Source organism: Scleropages formosus, chromosome 5 (genome assembly GCF_900964775.1).
Source record: "Scleropages formosus chromosome 5, fSclFor1.1, whole genome shotgun sequence".
Taxonomy (NCBI): Eukaryota; Metazoa; Chordata; class Actinopteri; order Osteoglossiformes; family Osteoglossidae; genus Scleropages; species Scleropages formosus.
The window spans coordinates 24,084,289-24,102,318 of record NC_041810.1 but is presented as its reverse complement, the minus strand read 5'-3'; the positions used below and the strand labels follow the sequence as shown (position 1 = coordinate 24,102,318).

The 18,030-nt window shown below is 39.6% G+C and overlaps 1 protein-coding gene across 1 annotated transcript in view; it reads right to left on the bottom strand.

The window, feature by feature from the left end:
• The window catches only part of LOC108942188 (ankyrin repeat and sterile alpha motif domain-containing protein 1B-like), a 34,714-nt gene that overhangs the window by 5,845 nt on the left and 10,839 nt on the right, over positions 1 to 18,030 (bottom strand). Inside the window, exons 4-11 of the mRNA XM_018765334.2 lie at positions 9,352 to 9,459; positions 8,689 to 8,841; positions 5,284 to 5,409; positions 3,427 to 3,498; positions 2,521 to 2,607; positions 2,177 to 2,314; positions 1,858 to 2,019; positions 196 to 287 (exon numbers count right to left, since the gene is read on the bottom strand). Of these exons, the coding sequence (XP_018620850.1) occupies positions 196 to 287; positions 1,858 to 2,019; positions 2,177 to 2,314; positions 2,521 to 2,607; positions 3,427 to 3,498; positions 5,284 to 5,409; positions 8,689 to 8,841; positions 9,352 to 9,459 (938 nt within the window). The remainder of the gene's footprint in view (positions 1 to 195; positions 288 to 1,857; positions 2,020 to 2,176; positions 2,315 to 2,520; positions 2,608 to 3,426; positions 3,499 to 5,283; positions 5,410 to 8,688; positions 8,842 to 9,351; positions 9,460 to 18,030) is intronic.

Below are 18,030 nucleotides of genomic sequence, written 5' to 3'. Positions count from 1 at the left end.
GGGATGTCAGGTGGTTATGACAAACACAGGCAGCATTAACATGCAGCTGCCATGGGTTTGAAGGCAATGGTTAGAAGCTCAGGTCACAGCTCATTTTGTCTGCATCTTGTTGCAAGGCCACAATAGGGCTCTTTTAAAGGCATGTGCACATAGGAGTGGACCATGAGTGTATACTAAAATATGGTGGTTTCATACTTGGTGCTTGTTCCTCTCTTAGCCTCTGGCCCTGGCTCCACTATCCATGCCACGTTGGCTTGGCCCTTTGGATCAATCCCTGAAAGTTCCATCTAGGGAAAAAGGAGAAGTGAAAGATAGGTAGAGTATATTTACGCACAAGGCCGCAAAAGCAGTTTAGCCGTGTATCGCTTTTCAGTTCCCTCGGGACATCTGAAGCCGTGCAAGAACATTCAGTATTCCAGTGTACATTCAAATCTAGTAAGAAGCGAGTCCTTGAGAGTTATACCAGTAGTATCTCGTAACCAGCAGGCAGACAATATCTCCTTAGTAGGTGGACGCACTGATTAATATAGAAGAACAAGAAAATACAGTTTTGTGAAAAAGGGCAAAATAAGTTTTGCTTTTACAGAGATGGTCACACATCCTGATGATTGGCTAATCGACTGGATCTGAGGAACAACACCTAGCTGCTAATTACCTTCTTAATTCTTATGGAAGCAGTAATAAAGTACTTAATTTGTCACACACTGCTTTTGCATTTTCGTTACTTTTTGGTGAATAAATAATTACATAATGAAATCGCTTATATGTCTGTTACCTGAGTTGGGGAGGAATAGAAAATTATTTATGCCCTGATATGTAAAACCATTGATCTGAAAGAGGGTATACTTTGTTTTTCCATGTGCTTATAGGTTGTCACATAAAGCTAGTCACTTACTCACTTTCATTAACCACTTGTTCTTGTCAGGGGCATGGCATCAACTGGGTGCTAGACAAGAAGGGTGCACTCTGGATGAGATCCCAGTCGATCATTGGGTAGCCACACACTCATTCACTCACTCACATACACACACACACACTAAAAGCAATTTACAGTCACCAATTAACCTGTAACCTGAAAGGTGGGGCAGTGGCACAGAAGGTATTGCGGTCACCTCCCAGTGTCTGGGCTTTTTCACCTTAGGTTTGAGCCTAACTCAGTCTTTGTGTAGTTTGCACATTATCCTAAAGTCTATTTAGGTTTTCTCCAGTCACTCTGTTTTCTTCCCAGTCTAAAGACATTAATTTCACGATAATTTGTCATTCTGAAGAGATAAATTTAGTGATTTTGATAAGTACTTTATAACTTAAATATCACTTTTTTATTCCTTAAAGTACAACAATGTGGAATACAATTAAACTTGTTAAGGTCATCCTTAAATCCAATATTGCTACCCGTTTGCAACCTGTTGTCATTGCACTGTACATAAATCCACCTATTTCTGGGGATCTGGTCAATTTTGTCTTACATCTTTGGCATTTTCTTTTCTCATTTTTTTTTTTTTTTTTTACCTCAGACCTGCTTTATAATATCATTTGTTTGCACAGTCTACAGAGTTGACTAGATTAACATTTCACTACAGGTTGTATGTGTGGATAACTGTGTATGTGACAAATAAAATCTTGAATCTTGAATCATTACCAAGAAAAAAAAAAAAGGGATTACAACTGAAGACAGGATTGGGCTGGTAAATATTCAGATGTGAAGGAGGTAAGTGGGGAGTAAATGGTGACCAGGTATGTTAATTATGAATGCATACATTACAGATACTAAAATTGTCAGCCACCTGATTTGGTGTCATCTTCGAAAAAAAATCACAAGTCAAAGCTCAGTTTTGACTCAGTGTGGATGATACTCACAGACTTGACATTAAGGCGGGGTTTAGGGAGTTGTCCAGGCTTGCTCTCGAAACTCTCAGACAGCGGAGATGAGCTTTGCCCACCCACCCGTGCCTGGAGAGCCAGCTGGTAAGCCACCTCAAATGCTTGGCCCAGCGTGAGGATGATTTCATAGGCTAGGTTCTGCACATTCACAAGGACAAATATATACAAGCAAAGAAACGATTGGCGAAAACAAGTGTTTTTTTTTTCACCTCATGTTTTCTCTCAGGAAAAACCTGCCTGTCAGATTACGTAGCAGTGCTCACGGTGTGGAGAGGGAGCCAAATAACGAACTCACCACGTCAAAGGCTGCGAACACATGGCAGTAGTGCTGGCTCGACTTCAAGTCTCTGGTGATGTAGGCAAACGTAGAGAGTTCCTCTGGGTCTTGAGCGGCGCACGAGATGTTACGGATCTCGTGCTCAGCGATCATGTTCTGTCGGTCGGTGAAAAATGTCGTCTCTGTTTGTTTTCGGCTTTAACTTGTTTACATTTTGTTAAAAATATCTCCTGTCCCTTCTGAAGGGTCTTACAAATTCAGTTTCAGAAGGGACGGGAGATATTTTCAGATTTCACATGTAATGTTTGGTGTAACACAAATATAAATCCAAGTAGACTAAGCGAGAAGAAAAAAAAATGTACCTTGTTTGTGGCATCAATGAACTTTACTCCCTTGTAGGAAACAGACAGCACAATGGTGGGGATTTTCTTCATTGGGTCTGTAGACTTCTTAGAGGAACAAGGAGGACATTTTCAGTCAGTATATAAACATAAACTCAAAAGTCAGATGTATTTCTTTTTAAAATACTGACTGTTTGGGAAAATGCTTAAAAAATAATGCCATACAGGCATGCTGACTGTTTCAAATTCCACAATTATGTTTCCAACTTTGTAGAATAGTGTAAATGGCAGATATTATATTACAATGCCCCATGTCACCGAAGGACACTCCTATGAATGGAAGTAGACACTGCACTGTAAATACTTATTTGTATAAGAGACTCCTGGGATATGTAAATAGTTGTGCCAAGGTAGAGGGGAGTATGAGCTACTGTATGGGGTATACACCAGCTACACAAGCTGGCTTGATGTGCTGTTCCAGGAAAAATGGGTTCTTTAGACCAAGAGCACTAGTTGTAGGACAGCTGGCACCATAGTGGTTAGAGTTGCTGCCTTTGGACCCAAAGGTCGCAAGTTTTATTCCCACTTCCAGCTGCGGTACCCTTGAGCAAGGTGCTTACCGCATATTGCTGCAATAAAAAGTTACCTATTTTTATAAGTGGGTAAATTGTACGTACCTTAATATTGTAAGTCGCTTTGGAGAAAAGCATCAGCTAAATGAATAAACGTAGTTGCTTACCTGTTGCTGTTCCTAGTGTTCTAATAAATGCTCTGCCATGGACACCTACCTCGTATCTTTGCTAATCCGTCAGATACCAAAGCCATGCATGTGACAATACTATTATACTATGTCTACTACACTATGATTTTTAGGTTGCCATCCAGCAACTATACAGTATATCCCTTGTGTGGCTACAGGATTCTTACCCTCATTTTCGCACAGGCGTCTTGTGTGGATTCTATTCCTCTCAGCTCTTTGACCTGCATGGAGCCCATATACTAAGGAACAGCAGAGAGAGTTTCAAACTGTGAAATACTGTGAGACACACGTACATCTAGAGCCACGCTGCTAGTGAAGAAAAAATACAGGCGCTACAAACAGTTATTCAAAAATTTGATGAATTTCTCTGACAGAAGCTGCTACAATTATAGATCACCCAAATGAATACTGTAATATGGATTCTTTTTTAGTATTATTAGTAATAAAATGAAATTACAAAAGCACTAAGCTTCAGTGTAAAACAGGAAACAAACAACTCAAATTAAAAAGCCATGCAAAAATTCAGCATTACATTTACTTTCATAAAGTCAATATAAAACACAGCTCAGTGAATTTAAAATAAAGCCTTTCATGACATACAACTATTCAATTAAAATACCTTTATGAAACCATTTTGGGGTGGATACTTGTCCATATGCCTGATTTCAGTCCTAGTCCTTATTTCTCCTTTTGTCATCCTTAATGGTTTTGTGCAGCACTCTTTGTATTTAGCAAATATGTTCACATCAACTGTGTTGTGGAATCTTTTCCTCCTACACTGCATCCTTTTCTACCTTTCCCTCAAAATTGCTCGATTTTGCACTCGACCTATCGAAGGGAAAAGTAAAGCTACAAGCAGTTAAAAAACTGTCTTAAAAATTACATCAGAGCCAAGAACTGGCAAAGTAACTGGGGAAAAAGCAATTCCTTTTCCCTAGAACATCTAACACCACCGTCCCCTATCTTCTTTCTCCATGTACATGTACTAATTGTATGTTCATAATTTCTACTCCACTTTAAATCAAAATATTCCCCCGTGTGAATGCTTTTGTTTCTGTGGCAGGGGACAAACCTGCGCAAAGATGGCAGTAAACCTAAAACATACTTCCCCCCCAAGAGGAACTCAAACCCTCTGGCACAGGAAGAGGAATATATATATATATATAATTTTTTTGTTTGTTTTTTCATAGCTACCTTTAGCATAATGTCTAAGGCATTGACTTCCTATGTGTATATATATATATATATATATATATATATATATATATACATACATATATATTTAAAACCTTCTCCCTGAATACAGCCACAATTTTGCTACAATGTTTACCACAAAAGACCATTAGTGTTTTTCTCTAACCCTATTATTTTACCCAGATTTCCACTAGATGGTTATTACAGGTACCATACTTAAATTACAAAGATGATACTTCATAAGAGCAAAAAGGCATGCAAATTTGTTGTGGTTTAAAATGCAATATATGCAATTAACTACATAACAATAATTAATACAGTAACAATTATCAACTGCAATGTAACACTACAAAGCATTCTAGGATGGCAGCCATTACACCTCACCCCACCACACACCTCACACCCCAACATGCAAACAAGAGGCAGTGTTATTCAAAACAGTATATTTAGATGGCAAAACTGATCCTAAAATTAAATCCTAAAATGAAATTGGAATGGAATCTCAGTGCAATGGAAGAGACACACATCTCAGCATAAGTTATGGTGTGGGCAACATAGCGTTTAATCCTCCTGCTTGTGCTTTTATGCTCATGTATTTCATTCTAACTCTGAGTCAGTTGGATATGGAGCCATAGCATTAAAGGTAACAGATGGAGGCTTCGTAATTAAAAAGAGAGAGGAACACATAGGGGATGAGCGCTCAGGATGATGCAGAGCTCTTTGATTTTCTCCTATGGCTATTTTTTCTTGATTGGGTTCCAGGTATATTTAGAACACAACCGTTAAGACTAGGTGCCCCTACGCGTGATTGGAAAGGAGGTGGCACTTACGTAAGCCTCATAGTCGCATGATTGAAAGATGAGCTTTTCTGGATGATGCTGCCAGTATTGTACCGGAGTGGACGGTGTCGCTTCATTGGGTGGCCGCAATGTGATGGGCTCAGACCAGTCTCCTTGCTGAAATCAACAACAAATCTCTTATGACTGACTGCAGACCTACTGTCAGCGCTGATCATATTCTCAACACAAACTGAAATCCAACTTGAGCATTCAGACTGAGGCCACAAGAAAGCAGGAACAAGCAGAACACACAGCAGCACACTAGCTAACAGAACACAGCAGTAAGTAGCTCAATTTGAAGCTAAATAGCACAATACAGAGTAAAAAACAAAGAAGCAACTAAACAAATTTAGAGAAAACACAGGTACTTGAATTTTGAAATTCAAAAGCTGTAGTGGTAAATACTGTTCCCTGGAAATACAGCAGCAATGCCATGTAGTGAATCCCAAAGTAAAATATTATTCTTAGTGTTAGTCAGTTAGTATATCAAGTATTCTGTTAGTAAATGACTTTATAATGAATTTAAAAAAAAAAAAATGCCTTAGAGTGGCAGCATTTTAAAGAGCACAAAAAGTTTATTAGATAAAAGTGGCATGGTGGCACCACAAGTAGTGCTGCTGTCTCACAGTGTCTGGGGGGTGTGAGAGGATGTGGGCTCGATCCCCACTCAGCCTGTGGGGAGTCTGGATGTTCTTCCCATGTCTATGTGGGTTTCCTCCCAAAGACATGCTGTTCAGCTAGATTGGTGACTCTAAGTCAACTACAGTGTGCAAGTGACACAGAAAGTGTGTTTCACTGGTGTATGGATGAGTGGCTCATTGTAACTACTCTATTCACCTTGGGTGAATATGGTGTGGGCTGATACTACGTAGTGTTCATTGGAAGAGTCTTTGGAGAAAAGTACCTGCTAAATGAAGTAATGTATATGAAAGATGGGGGTGAGGTCTGGGCCAGACATCCTCCTCACCTAGGGAAAGTGTTGAACAATACATTGCCTCTCCTTCCTGGTGTAGTGATTGCCGCGTGGCCACTGTCTGGCTTGCCAGGTGGGAGGTCACTGCAAATGGATTCTCCTACATTACAGTGTCTGTAGCAACACCTTCTTGTTGGTCCCCCCACCATTTCCACAGAGCTTGCTACATTATGGCATGACGGAGTGTCCAGCAATATGACTGGATGGGTAGACCGGACTAGTTAGCCTTGGCTGGCAGCCAGCATAAGAGAAGGACAACTTTGACTCCAAACCCGGGCAGATGAAGCTCATCAGCCCTGTCAGGTCGTCCATCTGGGAGAACGACACTCCAATATAACACATACGACCCAGGGACCTTGCTGTCACCGTCCCAGCTTGTTATGCCATGGCAGATGAACCTCAGGTAGTAATGGTGGGGCCAGTACTGTGCACACTCGAAGGGCATGCCCACGTCTATGACCAACATTTGGTTTCGTCAGCCACCAGTGAACCTGCAGCAGACATGGGCAGCCCCCTTCCTAAATCTTTGTTCACGAAGCTAAGCCATGATATGGGAGATAATACATAATATTTTGTAATTTCCTTTGTGAAAATGCAGATAAAGGAACAATTCCAGCTAGACAGCTAAGCCATGCTTTTCAAAGGTGTCAAAAATATCTTTCCTTAAAGTAACCTGTCAGCCATTTTATAGCTTTAACAATCTGACAGATCCTATCAAGCAGTTGGGTGGAGTTCGTATTCTTCTCCTCTGCCCCTTTCTACTGGTGTCCTGCAGGGCTCGATGCTGGGCCCTCTGTTCTTCTCGATCTACACCTCCTCCCTCAGCCCTATCATCAGCTCCCATGGATTCAAATACCACTGCTACGCTGATGATACGTAACTCTTCCTCTCCTTTCCACCTGGAGCATCAGATATTTCCACATGCATCACCGTCTGCCTGTCGGACATCTCTGTATGGATGTCTGATGACCACCTACAACTCAACCTCACCTAAACAGAGATTCTACACCTCCCAGCTGGCCTGTCTTCCGGTCATGATGTCTCGATCAAACTGGAACACCTATTCATTTTGCGTACGTACTTGGCTAAGAGTCTGGGACTTATGATTGACTCAAGTCAAATCTTTTTCTCAGCACATTGAAGCCATAACCTGGATTTGCAGATACATCCTGCATAGTATCCGCAGGATCCGTTATCTCACAACAGACTCTGTGCAACTACTTGCCCAGGCCATGGTGACATCCCATGACTACTGCAACTCTCTCCTGTCTGGCTTTTCAGCAACTGCCATCAAACCTCTGCAACTGATACAGAATGCTGCTGCCTGAGTTGTGTTTGACTTGCCAAAGCGTTCCCATGTATCTCCTCTACTCGTTTCTCTGCACTGGCTTCCTTCCTATAGCTTCCTGGATCAAATTTAAGACCCTGGTTATTACCTTCAAAAGCATCAATAGAACTGCTCCTAGCTATTTACAAGATTTGATAAACCGCTACACCTCAACCAGACCTCTTCGCTCTTCTACTTCTGCCCCCTTGGTGGTCTCACGCATGAAAGGTAAAGCACGGAGGTCCTTGGTTCTGACTCCGTTGTGGTGGAATGACTTCCCCCTCTCATTCAGAACAGCCGAAACTCTGTCCACATTTAAAAAAGGGTCTGAAAACTGACCTCTTCCAGACTCACTTCACTCATGATCTCTTAAGCTCATGTAAGGTGTAAATGTTCGTGCACCATAACTTTATGATCATGCCCAGATAAGTCTTTACACAACTGCTACTCCTGTATTGTATGTAACTGTTTTGTATCTCAAAAAAAAAAAAATAATTGTAGGAAGGTGATCAGGAATTGTCTATTCTGAGTTTTATGCAGCTACTCGTGTGATGGGCATTATTGGAAAGAAACAAACTACCTTAAGAATCACACATCTGCAACTATATTTCTCTTTCTCCTAATGTAATGCATAAATTGTATTCTGTGAGATGTATGTTGCAAGGCGCCCCAAGCAGGACTTGAACCCCAGACCTACCAGAAAGCAGGCAAAGACCAAACCCACTGCACCACCGTGCCTCCTCCATTTGTAGTCCTCTTAGGCCAAAATTAAGTAGCTCTACAAAGACTGAGCCTTCTGAGATCAGTACTAAGTAGTCCTGTTGAGACTGTGGACCTCCAAAATCCACGTTCCAGAGCTCTGCGGAGTTATGATTCACCAGGTACAAGACTTAGTAGCTCTTTTCACAGTGTGGCTCTACAAGACAAGAGTTTGGTACCTTTGCAGTAACTGTGGCCTGCCTAGACCAGAATTTATTATCCATTTTGGCACTGTGTCCCTCCAGGATCAGCTCTGAGTAAACACTGTAGCCCTGATAAAAAACCTTTGTAGACCTCGAGTATCAACTGAGTGTAATATATAAAGAAATGTACTGACCATACTGACTTGAGCCATCTGTCTCTCCAGCTTGGTTCGAGGCATGTCATCAAAATAGCTGTCGTTTGAGTGTCTACGTGTGTCCTCTTGCATAATGAGCTGTTGCAGGTCCAGAGAGCTGGAGGCGAGGGATGTGTAATTCACGTCAGTGTCCTGGGGAGAGACGGGTGTAACACTGTAGAGTTCAGCAGCGACCACATAGTACATGTGATGAACCATTTTACTTTAGATTTCAACCAGTGTAAGTGCCAAGGGACACAAGCATTCTCTAGCTCTATTTCAGATTCCAAGGAGACTTGCAGCCATTTACTGAGTCTCTCCAGCTCCACACTGACAATTTTTCCAGAATGCTCAATGGTACTGGGGCTGATATGAACTATCTAACTAAAAAGTTCCATAAAAGGGTTCAGATGAAGCCAAGTAGTGACAGTCCCATGCATGTCAAGCCTGGGCTGCTACGCAGTGGACTAGGGATTTTGACACAACAAGCATCAGACGACTTGAAATTAGTTCTTTGTCCTAGCAGAAAAATGCACTTTCTTCTAAGCAGTGACAAATGAACCCATCTGTTACTGGAGTGGAATTTTGGAATGCCTATGTCACCACTGGTATCAGTTAGTGATTAGCTGTGTTGTACAGTCTGGCCAGTCACATCACTCTCACCCTGATGGAGATTGCTCTGAAGGGTTTCTGAAGCAAGTCTTCCTGTAGTCTGTCTCCCAAAGATGCCTGTATCCGCTTTCTGTGTCCTAATGCTGTTATCTTCAATACCTATGAGACATAGTGAGAGACAGTTCTAAAAAGAAAAAATCAATTACATATTGACTAACCCACTTATTAACTAATTTTCTCTTTTCGGATACAATTAGCAGACAGTTCTCTGACCAGTCCAAAAATCAGGTCTAGGGACTAACTGTAAAATCCGCAAGATTAGATTTGCAGAGACAAGAGTCCCAATGAAACCATCTGACGATAAGCCAAAAAAAAAGATTATACCACACTCAAAAAATGTACTCTGCACAAAAACTGGATGTACAGAGGAGAGCAATGCCTTTTCCAGCAGTATATATTTCATATTCCAATACTCATACTCCACCTTTTACCATCATTCTAATAACACTTCACACCATATGACAGCACCATGAGTCAAATTCGATTTAACAGCACCTGCCTTTACCATAGGCCTACCAATGTGTGTAGTAAACAAAATTTAAACCAAATGCCAAAGATGAGTAAATGCAACAGAGGAAAAAGGTAAATGCAACAGAGAAAACCCTGGGGATAGTTTATCAATGGTCAGGGTGAGGTCTTTGGGCATGATGTTATGTGTTACAAAACAAGAAAATGGGTTCTACAGCACATGCTATGGAAGATCATAGCTATCACAGCTTTGTTTCTTTCACCATGTTGAATATCCATCAGCACCAAAAACAAGGACACAAAGCAGTGCTTCATCTAAACCTCATCTTAGATGGAATACATTCCCACCATCTTGTTTGTTCCCACAGTTGTTAGTGTGTTCATCTACTAGGACTACCTATCTAAGCAGATGGCTCACACAATTAGTACTGTCGGAGATAATGCCTTTTTACCTTAGTAGGAAGAATATATTACGTCAAGGTAGCCAACAAAATTACAATGTCAATCATTGATCTTTGATCCAAAAAACTCTTGTAGTTTCCGCATCACCACATATACCCGGATCTCTCATGTGGGGCAACTCCACATATAGAGACAGACCAATCCTTAAGAAGCCGTCTGATATTGTGTGTGAAGATACGAATAACTATATTGTCTGTGCTTTTCTTCCTCCTCCACAAGTTCAAATTCCTTCCTACAGTTGTGTTGACATTTCACAGGCCAAAAGCCTGGTTAATTTACATTGATCTAAGATGTACAGCTCTTTCCCATTGTATCCAAACTACACACCCCATCTGTGCCCATCCACACAGCCATCATGCCTGGTTCTAGGATTAGGCCCTGGTAACCCCAATCCATAGAGGGCTATTGCTTAACATACATGCATAAATCTAACCTGATCACATTTCTTAATTTTACACAATAAAGACCTGCTCAAACTCCAAATTGCGCATAATAATGGGTTCTATGATTGGTAAAACTTTGTATTAATCTAAGTATAAACATAAAACTAATGTACTCTGGAACACAAGTAGCGCATGTGCACATGGAGTGGGTAGTAATGAGTTACTTTGTTATTTGTACTCAAGTCAATTTTTGCAGAAATGTAACTTTCCAGAGTAAGTTTTGACACTGATCATCTTTAAGTTTACTTGAGTACATTTAAAAAGAAAAAAATGTATACTTATTACATTTCTCTTACCCTTCTTTAATTAGATTGGTAGCTGGTAGTGTAGTACTTAGAGCTGGACCCAAAAGTTGCAGGTTTGTGTCTCACCTCCAGCTGTAATACCCTTGGGCACTCACCCCAAAAAAATTGTTACAGTAAAAATTACCCAGCTGTACGAATGAATAAATACTTGTAAGTTGCTTTGGAGAAAAGTGTGTCAGCAAAATGAAGAAATATAGATTTGAATTTTTTATGTTTTTTCTCTTCCTAAAATTAATCAAGTCAGTATTACAGTGAACCATGAAGTCTACTGTGGCTTTCACAATCTATTGTGGCTTGTCAGTCACAGTCATGTCTATGCTGAACTATTAAAAATATGACTTCTGTCAGCTGACTTGTTTTGTTAATTACATTGCCCAAGTTGGCTAGCAGTAAGACCAGAATTTAACATTAACTGGTCAGAGCTATAGTTAGGTTTCATCCCACTTTGATTGACAGGCAGTTTATTTTCTTCCAAAGAAGTGAATTCAGGAAAAATGTGTTACATATAATATTTACTGATGTATCAACTATATCCATTTACTGAATAGGCTGTACTCAGGGCTGTGTTATGGCAAATGTTCATCTATGATAATGTTAAAACAAATATTTGAATATTAATTCTGTGAAGTTCTTTGCCTTTTATTGTAATTTAATGTAGAACGTAATTTGAATAGCTGAGAACACATTTTCCTAGTTTTATGTTAAAGCAGAATAGAATATAACCTAAAACTGAGTATGATGCAACTTTGATAACACATTGACTTACGTCAGAATAGGTTGTTTCCATTCTGGTAAAACAGTAGTGAGAGCTGCTACCTTTGGATCCAAAGGCTGGAGGTTTGAATCTCGCCTCCTGCTATAGTACCTTGAGGAAGACACTTATACTAAATTGCTCCACTAAAAATTACCCAGCTATATAAATGGTTAAATAATTGTAAGTTGCTTTGGAGAAGTGTCAGCTAGATGAGCAAATGTATTTATTTTATCAGAATAATTGGCAATATCTAATTTACCCAGCGTGAACTTTATGTTAAACTGTCATTTTGGAAGAGGCGAAGACAAGATGTTGCTGTTGGGTGCATTTACTGCTGACACAACCAAACGCAAGAACGAGGGAGAGGGATGGAGGAAAACACTGGTCACGGAGATGCACTGTAGGTGCGGTTGCTCAATACAAGGTTCCGCAAGCGGGGGGGTGTCGGCACGGCTCCTTTATACCCGAGGATAAGAAAATGGATACAGAAAAAATAAATATTTATCACATACACAGATTACATTAAATTAGACACATTTTTTTTTCAAATTTTCTGATATTCTGCCAGAGATAGGGAACGAGCTGGTATGTCTGAGATGGAGGAAAATTCCTTTTACTGAGGGGTGATGTGACATCCTGTTCTAAACTATGAACACATGGCACAGTCTGTCTGTTATGCACACTGTAAGTGATTGTAAATACCACCTCTTCTATATCTTTTTTTATTCGTAATTTTTCTTCACTGATTATGCAATAAATCTGCAGTTAGCACACACCATAAAAGCTGGATGGACACTTGTGATTTGTTGCCAAGCATCCTGTGTGAGCTTTGTCAAGATGCAATGCTGACAATCTCATTAGAAAAACTAAATCTAAAAAACATCTCTATACATACTTACAGCTGAGGTTGACATATCTTTAAGCTGACTAATAACAGTTTTAGACTTTATCATGACTAATGGCACTTTGGGTATACAGTAATTACACTCACTGACAACCCATGAGGACTGTCTAGCCAAAAATACAAGGCTGTCTCAGAGGACAACACATGGAAATACTATAAATCCCAAACAAATTTCCTCTGACATCACTAAAACACAGTAAAACACCTACATAACTATCAACCCATGATTTCAGCACAATATAAAACACATTTGCATTTACATTTGTTGATTTAGCAGACATTTTTCAATACAAAAACAATACAAAAGCGCATTACACCTGTTGTGTTTGACGTCCTCCTTCCAGACCATGTTTGGAAAACCCAGGGCAGGTTCTGTCTCTGATGAAAATTCCAGGGCTAGAATTACTGCTCCAGAGTAATTCCAACTTTTTTTGGAAATGATCAGTTCTCCACGAGTTGAGCAATAAACCAAGCAGGGATCCACTGAGCACACTGGGTTTATTGTGAACAACTTTGTAAAACTGCACACTGCTGCAAAAATGAGCATAAATAACCCAGAGATCATTAGCTAAACTTTCCATGGTAATTGCTTGGCATTCTCCACAATTATTCAATTGAAAACACCCAATATGGTCAAAAGACACTTCTGTGAATTTCATAAGCTTCCTATAACGCCCCATTCTCTTAAAGCAACAGTGTCGCATTCCCCAGACACCAACAGATGGACAGATCTGGATGCAGACAGGCCAGTTATAGCACATTACAGCACTTCTGACTCACTTTCACAAAGGGTGATTTTTCAAAGTTTTTTGACACACTTCAGACAAATTTTCTTTGCTGATTATTTCTTCCATAAATTAAAAATTGGGTATCAAAAGCCAAGAGCTGTTATTCCAAAATTTTGGATAAAGCCAGCCCATTAATCAAGGGATGCCATGTATACACACACACAAAATACAAGAACTGCAAAGAGAACTATGCTCCAGCTTTCATGTAAATTATAGCGGACATTATTAGTCATCCTAAAATTCATCCCTTGGTCATGCATATAGATTTCTACAGAATGTTGAGATAGGCTACTGCAACAGGGTCTGTGTACGTTGGGTTCATTCGTTTTTTGATTCGGAAATGAAAAACAAAATGCGAATTACGATACTTTCATTCGTTTTGTTTTAAAAATGAAAAACAAATTCTGAATTAACTAGCAAAAAAATTAGAAAAATGGCTTTTTATTGTTTCTGAGCACACAGAAGAAAGAAAAGGACATGTTTATTAATTTTCTCTTTTTGTGTAATCATACAAAGTGCAGAATTCAAAATCTCACAATATCAAATATGATGAATGAAACGTACATCTCATCATGCTCTACCACCACTAGCCAGCTAGAACTTCACGGTGCTTTTAACACCTGCGCTTAATTATAATAAGATTCTTAGAAGAAGCACCTGAAAAATCCTGCCAATTTTCTTGGTGGACATGTCCTCCTCCCTTACTGTCACTCTCTTTGCTGCTTTTGAAAAACATCTAGTGATCCATATTAGATCAATAACTCAGAGCAAAGCCAACATGTTCGATGAAGCCACTGATGGATTATGTGCAGTTTCAGTTAGTTTACATCCAGGTTCTTCAAGAATACCACAAAACGAAATAACTCAAAGTCAAAAATAAGACAGCAAGAAACTACAAATGAGGCATATTTTAAAAATTTTACATTTTGAGCAAAAAATGGTTTTTAAACATAGTTAATTCGTAATTTGTTTTTAATTCTTAAAACAAAAAACTACTGAAGGCATTGTAATTCACATTCTGTTTTTCAATTTTGAATCAAAAAATGAATGCAGCACACATGGACCCAACGGAGCACTGGCACTCAATAAAGTGAAAGAAACTAAAGACAATAAACCCTGAAAATTTTCACGTGTCACTGAGAAGATTTCTTATACTTAAGAGCATTTGAACATTCTAAAACCATTTTACTCTAATTTTGTCAAAATCTCTGGTAGTAATTTTAAAAGGAAATGCAAATAATTTAACTGTAAATCGGTACAAGAAGAATGTTATAATTTGTAGTATTATCAAAAAGGGAACGTACCTCCTTAATACCTAAACATCCATGACTACACCTCTCACCCAGAGTCAACCAAAGGCAAAATATAAAAACTAAACCCCAAACCAGTCTAAAGTACCAAAGGAAAGAAGAAACAAAACTGAATCCTGCAGATACATCCTGCATAACATCCATAGGATCCGCCCTTATTTCACAACAAATTGTATGCAATTCCTGGTCCAGGCCATGGTGATATCCTGCCTGGACTACTGCAACTCTGATGCCTGGAACTTCTGGCCTCTAATATTTAACCTGTCTAGCTGATGCAGAACGCTGTTGTTTGACCTACCAAAGCGTTCCCATGTTTCCTCCCCTCCTTGTCTCTCTGCTTTGGCTTCCTATAGCTGCCCAGATGAAACTCAAGACTCTGGTTACAGCCTATAAGACCCTAACCAGACTGCTGCACTCCTCCACCCTTGCCCACTTGATGTGTCCACGCAGAGAGGTCCAAAACCAAAATAAAGGTTTTCGGTTCTCGCTCCATTGTGGTGGAATGACCTCCCCCTCCCATTCAGAACTACCAAATCTCTTTATATATTAGTTTGCTATGTTTAATGATTTTAAATAACTTGTTTAATAACTGAAAAGCATATGCAGCTACTTGTGTAATGTATATTCGTTCATATGGAGGAATGTGACAAATTAATTGTACCGAAGAATCACATGTGAGCATCCAAATCTCTCTGGATGTTCTGTTGACATAATGCATTTTTTGTATAGTTATCTGAGATGTACAGTGCTTTGGAGAACAGCATTTATTAAATGAATAAATACAAATGTAAATAAAGTACCAACAGAATAAGAACAGAACAGAAAAAAACGAGTTCTATTAAATACATATATGAAGCGGTCTCAGTCTTTCAGATTATCGAGAAATGCAGTGGCAGGTCTTTGAACTGTAGGTTCTTCGTGTAGACACCTCAGTTGAGCTTGGAAAGCAAACCATGGTTGACCTTCTGTACTTTAAAAGCTCTGGTGGCCTTACAGAACTTGCATTTTCTAAGCTTGATTTCAGCTAGCAAATCGGATCAGAATCACCGTTACCTTTAAAGATGATGTCATAGGCCTTTGCCGCAGCTTTCTCTATGTCTTTCTTGTCAGAGAGATGCAAGGAATAGAACCAGAACACTCCTTGGATGGGCATTCAGGTCTGGAGAGGAGCTGGGGATGCAAAATCAAGCTCAGCAGGACGCAAATTAGCTGGCAGTCCCACCCAGAAATACACTTGGTCCTGCAGAAATTGTTTGAGAAGGGTATTTCCTTCAGCGTTCTCTGGCAGTCCCACAATCTTCAAATTATTATGACAGATTATATATTACACTTTGCCCAGTGAATTGATGCAACTCAACTTTTCGCAGCAGAGATGCTCTTGATTCAGCTCGCGATTTGTCCCCCAAAGCAGAGATCCTGTATTCAGCGAGAGCAATGCTGCTTCCAAAAGTGTTCACACGATTTGTTAAGTTTGGGAGTTTTATTTCCATAGCTGCAACGTAGGAGGGAAGGGTTAGTTTGGCACTAGAGTCGTCCACCTCTGTGACTTTAGTTTCTACACGGCTTAGGGTAGCTTCCATATCCTTCTGACGAGACAGGATTTAGCGATTTATTTCTCATTTCATCTGTCATGTCTTTCATCAAAAGTAGCAAATCTATGTCTGAATGTCCGGTCTTATGGCTGGCAATGGAGTGGAGAGCTACAGCGTCAATCTTTTCTGCTTCATAAGAAGATTTAGATGCATTCCTGACGACCATCTTTGATCGTGTGCTCTGTGTAGGTCTTTTCTCCGGGGACCCGCTTTCAGTTCTTTTCCCTTTCTGACAGTATGTTGAAGAAAAAATTCTGACAATCTTTGGAACGAGACAAGACCAGTTCTGTCCACCAACTGTAGTAGCTCAAAACCAATTTGGGAGGGGAACGTATATAAATTGGGGAACACTGGAGTGGAGCCACAATTTAAACAGCCATCTCAAAAAAGGCCATGTTACCCCAAACATTTTAAATACTTTAAAACAAACTGGATAACTGGCATATGTGAAATTAGATATAGGCAATCAATGTATCATGCGGCCATGTGGTTTACTAGCCTGACAATCACAAGGTAAATTTTTCCTGGTAAATACATCACAGAGGTCTGACATATGCAAGGCAATATATATTCTAGAAACAAACTGTAATATTATTACTGTTTTCTAAAGTAATGCATTATATAACTTAAATAATTAATATATGTCCAATATTAGACAGAAGATATCCATTACTACACATGCAGTCACACAAATTGAAACCAATGAGAAAACAGTCAAACCACCATGAACAATGACAGATATTTATTAGGCAACATCTATAACAGAAATATAAGTTGGCCATATCTTCCTAATCCATCGGTGTGAAGCTCACCACAGTGCAACTGTGCATGATTTTCGGTAGTTGTACCAACCTGACTCTGTACAGGATTTTTCAAAATGCATCACAGTAGACTCTTTATAGAGTATAAATGAAGGTCTTACCACATTTTTTCTTTACACTAGTGCAGTAGACCTGCAAATATTCTCTCTGTTGGTAATCTAGATACATAATAACAAAAGACATCTTGTTGTCTCCAACCCATGTATTACCAAGAGCTAATAATGGAATATTTCTGGAGAGAAACCAGAGCAGTCTGTTACCTAGCAACTGTGTGCAGAACTGTTGCTATGTGTAAAATAAATTTGGTTTGTGATGGAGCAAGTCTGATTACTCTCTGTCCTGACATGTTTCCATAGCTCAGTTTCATGTATTATGCTGCCATTAGGATCACTGTGTACACCTCTTTGCATCAGATGGATAAAATGTATTTAAATACGTAGAAAGAATGTGCAATAGAATTACTATGACGTTAATAAGAACAGTAATAATAAAATAAACCATTGTCTATATTGTACAGTAATCTGGATTCCACACCACCCTCTATCCTACTTCATTTTCGATTTCACATTCTGTCGATCCCTACGCTGAATTCCGCACCTCGGATTTCAGCATGCAGCGATGCGCTTCAATTCTGAGACCTACACTCCTTAGGAAAATTCAGATGCAGCATTTGGAGTCAGACAAGGATTCAAAAGAAACTTCAGCCTGGATACGCAGGAATCATCACGCAAGCTCACTGCAACATGCCGAGATTTCCACGTCATAGAAAAATAAGTAACGGAAACGATAATCCACCGTCGCTTTGCATCGAACATACATGTCT